At 39.5% G+C, this 6,337-nt stretch overlaps 1 protein-coding gene across 1 annotated transcript; it reads right to left on the minus strand.

Moving 5' to 3' along the window:
* Positions 1 to 334: 334 nt before the first annotated feature.
* LOC140988914 (homeobox-leucine zipper protein ATHB-14-like) lies at positions 335 to 5,769 on the minus strand. The gene is made up of 18 exons (XM_073458002.1): positions 5,213 to 5,769; positions 4,181 to 4,340; positions 3,989 to 4,098; positions 3,797 to 3,887; positions 3,609 to 3,704; positions 3,409 to 3,522; positions 3,229 to 3,312; positions 2,925 to 3,080; positions 2,780 to 2,854; positions 2,589 to 2,695; positions 2,282 to 2,471; positions 2,010 to 2,198; positions 1,835 to 1,915; positions 1,619 to 1,750; positions 1,217 to 1,542; positions 1,000 to 1,111; positions 765 to 914; positions 335 to 680 (listed from the first exon to the last, which is right to left on the minus strand). Exons 1-18 carry the CDS (start codon positions 5,431 to 5,433, stop codon positions 534 to 536), a joined length of 2,541 nt encoding a protein of 846 aa, XP_073314103.1. The 5' UTR covers positions 5,434 to 5,769; the 3' UTR covers positions 335 to 533.
* Positions 5,770 to 6,337: the final 568 nt, after the last annotated feature.

The following is a 6,337-nucleotide window of genomic DNA, read 5'->3' on the forward strand; positions in this document are numbered from 1 at the left end:
TTCTTCACCGAAATCATTCCCAAAACCGTGTGGTAATTATCTAATCTCGACACAAAGAGAAAATGTTTTGGAGCTTTTTCGATGTGGTTAAATATAATTGATATAATAAACCTACCACAAAACTTGACAGAGGTCGTAAAGGAATTCTCGAAAAATGAAGTCGGATGTGTGAAAGAAGGAAATATCATAATTGTTTCTAATGTTACACAAAAAAAACATAAATGAAGCCATTTGAGTTCAGCACCAGTGTGCACCCCACCAACAAAAAAAAGGACTCAAAAAATAAATAATAAATTAGTACACTAGCCGATAATAAATTTGAAAAAACGTGACAGAGAAGAATATTTTAATTTTCTCAGGATGGATCAACCTTTCCTGGGCAGTCGACAACGATACAAAGCTCAAATACGGAGTTTGACAAAATAAATTAACTGAAGGGTACGTGCATATAATAATAACTCAACGCTTAAGCCAAGTGCATCCGCTAATGTGGATTCAAACAAAAGACCAGTTTACAAACATGAAAGCTAGGTTCAAACAAAAGACCAGTTTACAAACATGAAAGCTAGGCAGTGATTTGAATCCTCATCGTTCAGCACCTTCCACACGATCGCATGCTCGTATGAAACAGGCCTACCCATGCTCGAAACACACACTCCCGCCGGCAAATAAGCAAACCCCTGCATACATCGAGCAAACAATTAAACACGCAACCTTACTCAAAGTCGGACCATATCATCAGTATTGGGGTTCCAAGATTTCACCTGCTGCATGATCTTGGAGAATTCAGAAAGGAGAATCTTTCGACCAGCTTCATCTAGAATTTTATCAAGCATTATATCTTGAAGTGCCACCAAAGTGGTTTCCAGCATGTCAAGACCAGCCTGGTTTGCAAATGTAAATACAGCTGACACCTGTGTAATTCAAATTTGCAATTCATCTCTCAGTTGCACCTCTCAAAACCAGACATACTAATGCTACAAATTGAAGATGACTAACATTCATTTTGACAGAGCAGCACATGATAGCGTCGGTGTGGTGCCAAAGTTGTTTAAGAACAGAATCACCAGAACTGCATTCCGGCTGGAAGAGTTCAGCACCAGTGTGCACCCTACCAACAAAAAAAAGGACCCACGCAATTAGCAGTCTTAGATAATAGTGGAAATACTATGGTATTATCACAAGACACTAATAAAGAGATCACAAGAAATCATACATATAGCTCCTGAAAATCCATCGTGCAAATGTCACTGCCTCGGGTGAACCAGGGAGTGGCTTGGGTACCAAATGGGAGCTGAGCCTAGATGGGGCTATTGCCATGGCTACTCTCTGTACCGACCCCACTATACTACGAACATATTGACGGGCCATAGCAGCTACACTGTCCTGATAGTGACTTTCGAAAGTGAACTGAAATGCAATGGTCAAAACAGACCTAAGATTTTGACCGCTCACGTCAGCTTCACCAGCACAACGAGCTCCACCATGTCCTACCTCAAGGGCAGAAGCCAAGTCAAGCGTTCGAGTTGTTCCATGCCCATCCTGTATCAAAGAAGAATATTTATTTCAATTATTTCACGTGATTTTCAAAGGCCAGATAAACGAGACTCCACTCAACTGATTTAGGATCCAATGGTATAATTCGGAAACCAGAAGGCAGTAAATGTGCATCATCACCAAATGATTCATCGATAGGTGCAAATACAAGCTGTGCACATGCACCAGATGTTTCATCGATCCCATCGCATAACTGTGACAAAATAGAAGAAATAAAGTTCTCGTATTCCATAGGATGGATTTAATTCCTCTTAATCTTTCTGTAAATAATCAGAACCTGTAACAAGTACATATCCCTTGACAAAGCAATGTCCTCTGGAGAGAAGGCATGTCCCTCCAAGCGAACAACCTCCAGAAACTAAATCCAGAGGAGCAAATCACATCAGAAATAACTGCAAAATCAATTTAACATTGGGAAAAACGTGTATAAGTGCATCAGATAGCTAAGGTACCTCTTCATGTTCAACAGTCTGTGCAAGTGGTAAAATCACTTGGCTGCTTGGAAACCCACCAGGTCTTGCAAAAGGGACTGCATAAGGATTGGCTTTAAGAGAAGCAGCAGAATAAACTTCAACACCATGATCGGCCCATTCTGATCGGTGCTCTCTGAGGAAACGAACAAGTAAAGCAGGCGGCACACTCTGCATCAGACAAAATACAAGTAAGATTTACACTTATCAAACACATGGACACAGGTTTCTATTTCGAAGAACAAAAAACAAACTTGGAGAAGCATTGATGCCCGAGCGCAGAGAACTCCACCAAAACTGGGAAGCATAGACAATGCATTAGACTGGGAACAAAGAAATTTGTTTGGAGTCGAGTTGATGGCAATAGTTACGTCTTCCACTCCATCGGTGCTCATTATTGACCAACCATCATCAGCAAAGTCGTTGACAGCATCATTAAATCCCCTAAAGTAACTCACAAAAAGTAAAGTTCGGAAAATTAATCGTACAACACAGAACCAACTGAAAAGTCCCAAATTCAGTTTTGGCAATGTCGTCATATTCATACATAATATTTCTCACCTACACAATTTCTGACTTAAAGCTCTCAGAACAGCAGGTTGGCGACCACCATTACACTGAATCTCTCCATTCGTTTCTTGAGCAATTTGCCTAACATGACGTAAGGCCTGAACAACACATACAGTGTGCAAGTTAAATAGGCACAAAAAGAGCTCAAGTAAACACATAACAGTCCATGCGAGAGTCCTCACAGCCATAGTCATCTTCTGTGCAAGAAGTTTAGACGATTCATAAAGTGGCCTTATAACTTCAGGAACACTCCAAATCTGTGATAGAATAAAAGCCATATTACATTGTATAAGACTTATAAGGTAAATCAACAAAGAAACGCCTTACATCCAAGTCAACATGATCAACTATGTGGATGATACAGCCACCACCATCACATGGACGTATGAGGCAGCCACTAGGTAACAATTCACCTCTAACAAAGCAAGTAGCAGAAGGACCAGTCGGTCCACCAGTGGAAGATGTAAATGACCTCTCACAAATCTGAAAGCATCAGTACTTTAGATACAAAAGGGGATGTCGAGAAAGATGCAACATATAGTTTCACAAAGCCATACAGAATAGCCTGAAATCAACTGATTGAATCAGAACGCAGTTTGAAAACTGGAAATAATGCTAAGAATTAGCTCACCACAAGACTACCATCTTCCAAACTCTTAGTGTATCTCAATGTCCAAAAGTCACGAGCCGATGCCAGTGTTGTTGGTGCATAAGTCTTCAAGGAGAAAAAGGGTCCATTTACATCCAGTTGAAAGCAAAATAATAATTTTTGTCCTTTGTAGAGTCAGAAGAGAATTTCTAGGCAACAAACCTGCATATACACGAGCTCTATAGTCCCCCCATTTCCTGTGGGAATCACACTTGCTACATCAATACAGCGACAATCCCTATACCAAGAGAGGCGATCTTTGAGCAGTTCAGCGACCTGCAAAATATAGCATGTACAGTAAAACTTAAAAGAAGATCGAATTTCAAATAAAAAAAAATAACATTAAACAAAATGAATATCACCTTTGTGGGCTCAAGACTCAGAAGGCCACAGGCTCGTGCTGCTACCCCACTACAGTTGCGGGACACGGCAACAATGCCAATAGAATCCGGACCAGGCTACACAAATAAAAATAAAACTTACCACACAACAAGCAGAGTATTAAAACAGCCTAAAATTTAAAAAAAGCAAAGAAATATAATTAACGCACCTTCATCCCAATCATCTGGACCCAGTCGACAGCAGTTCCAGTAGCCTTTCCAAGGAACTCTGCCATGGCCTCCTCAGCTATCGCAAGCAGACTGATTCCGTCGAAACGAAAGCATGTAAGCATCCACTAAAACATTCTACACTACGGTAACAAAAACAATGGCAATAATTAGGATTTTTTTTTGTCAATTACCCAGCTGGGGTGTTAACATCTATCTGTTGATGCTGAGGTGCTGGGTTTTGCTGTTGCTGCTGACCATTCATGACCACAGACTCACAGCTTGTATCAGTGGTCGTACTCACCTATCGAGGATACAAAAAAACTAGTAAAACAATACACCAAAGTTAATTTTTTTAAGGGAGCAACTCAATACCGCTAACTTACGGTGTGTATTTGCTGGCACATATAACCGTTGTCATAAACCAGTTGAGAGACCTGCTTTTGTAAGCGATCATTCTCTTCCATCAGCAACTTGTTCATGGCACTCAGTTTCCGATTCACGGACTGGAGGCGAGATGATTCCTTTCTCTGTTTTTCGCGGCATCTACATATTACTCAAATGTATTACCGAACGGTGAGAAAAGAATGCATATACCAAATACAAAGCAAGAGTCTTGGACCTAAACTCAGATAATATTAATATCCTACAAAAATGCTACAAAATAAATAAATGATCAGTACCTTCGGTACCAGCTAATAACAGTCTAAGCATGTTTACAACAGGTTAAGTGAATATAAATGTCAAGACATTGAAAAAACGGCACAAGTGATGCAAGTGAATTTGAAGATAATAAATAAGCATGAGCTACTTGACCAAGTAGGAAAACCTGTACACTGAAAGTTAAGCCAGCCCGAAACCATTTAAATTATTTCCATGTTACTCCGGACTGTGACGTTTCTCAGTCTTGGTGAAATTTAAAAGGAAGCCAAGCAACCAAACCAGAATCGAAGAAAAAACAGGCCATCTTAACTTGAATGCCAAAGATAAAGCAGACTCAGAAGAAACTTTAAAAAAACACCGACTAAGTTAAACCAACGCAGTTCGGAAAAATAAATTTCAAGTTACTGTAATTTGTACGGAACATTTTTTAAATTGAACCTACGAGTTAAAAAGATGAGGCCAAAAAGTCGAAAGCCGTGAATTTCCAGAATCTTTACAGGGATAACAATAACAGTAACAATATCATTGTGCTTGATATACATGAAGCATACGTAAAAATTCTACCTACGTATATATATCCAAAAACATTTGTAAATTTTTTAAAAAATAAAAGATATATCCAAAAACAAGAACCCCGCACACTTCCTGATTTCCTGATAAACTCACAACACCAAGTTTCTAAAAATTCTATCTTTAACGTAGAGAAGGACCAAAACCCGTCTATTCAATAGTCATAACATCCTCAAGACTCATACCTGCGGTTCTGAAACCAGACTTTGATTTGCTTCGGCTCAATGTTAGATAAAATAGGGCATTCCCTAATCAGCTGTTGTCTTCGCAAAGAGCTAGGCTTCGGGCACTCAGCGTAAACCCTTTCGAGAGCATCGACTTGCTCCGGTGTGTACCGCACATACTTGCTAGCATCCATCTGCTGTTGCTTGCTATTACTGCAACTGCCGTTACTTTCTCGGTACATAAAAAAGTTATGTTGAAGAAAAGCAGCAAACCCACAAAACTCAAGCGAGAAAAACCCTTGCCAAATACTGTATTTCGAGAGAGAAAAAATGGCGCCTTTGAAAGTTACATGGACAGGTAGGCTCTCCCCTCACAGAGAGCCTCCTCTTTCGCTCATGAAGATGTTGCTGTTTCGAACTTGGTGTGTTTATCTCTCGCGAGGAGGAAAATATTGGAGAATTTGTGAAGTGGGGAGAGGATTGAATGCGATCCCCGGGTCTTTATCTAAGACGCCAATCTCGAGGATTTCAGGGAAAGTGAAAGGTGGAGAGGGAAAGAGAGAGAGATTGTAGTTTTATTGTACATGCATACATATACACACAGAGAGAGAATTTGAAAATAATGTAGGGAAAAAGAAAACGATTACCAGTAATTAGTTACCAGGTTTCTTTCATTTCTGGATCGTTCCACGCATTTTGTCAACAAGTTAGGCAAATGCGTTACATTATTATTATTATAATAAAACGATAATCTTGATAGGAAGTTCCATTTTCTGTGATATTTTAGGCCCTGTACTCAACTGTAGCTAATATAATATAATCCATTTTTTTATATCCAATCCAGTCTCCAAACTGATTACGGGCATCAAATACACAACACAGCATGCATTTATTAGAAATTGGGAAAAGGGAGAATTATATTGCAGGCACATGAGGGGTGTAAAGATACACAAAACAGATCAAATATTGAGGATACTAAATGGATGGCAGAAAGGGCTGCCTTTATTGGAATCAGAATGGCAGAGGCATTTTTAAGCAAAAAACAAGCTTTGTAGCTTCCTCCCACCCAATGGACAAAATATTAAAAAAATTTGAAAAGCTACATCTCTCTCTCTCTGTCAAAGTGTAATGATGCAATGGCTTCTC

This window comes from Primulina huaijiensis, chromosome 11, assembly GCF_012295235.1.
Source record: "Primulina huaijiensis isolate GDHJ02 chromosome 11, ASM1229523v2, whole genome shotgun sequence".
NCBI classification, from domain to species: domain Eukaryota; kingdom Viridiplantae; phylum Streptophyta; class Magnoliopsida; order Lamiales; family Gesneriaceae; genus Primulina; species Primulina huaijiensis.

Excerpts from the sequence above, each read along its gene's own strand:
- LOC140988914 (XM_073458002.1), bottom strand. The coding sequence starts at position 5,433 with ATGTACCGAGAAAGTAACGGCAGTTGCAGTAATAGCAAGCAACAGCAG. Across the intron at positions 4,341-5,212 it reads GTCTGGTTTCAGAACCGCAG|ATGCCGCGAAAAACAGAGAA; the intron begins GTATGAGTCTTG and ends AGTAATATGTAG. Across the intron at positions 3,705-3,796 it reads TCCAGATGATTGGGATGAAG|CCTGGTCCGGATTCTATTGG; the intron begins GTGCGTTAATTA and ends TTATTTGTGTAG.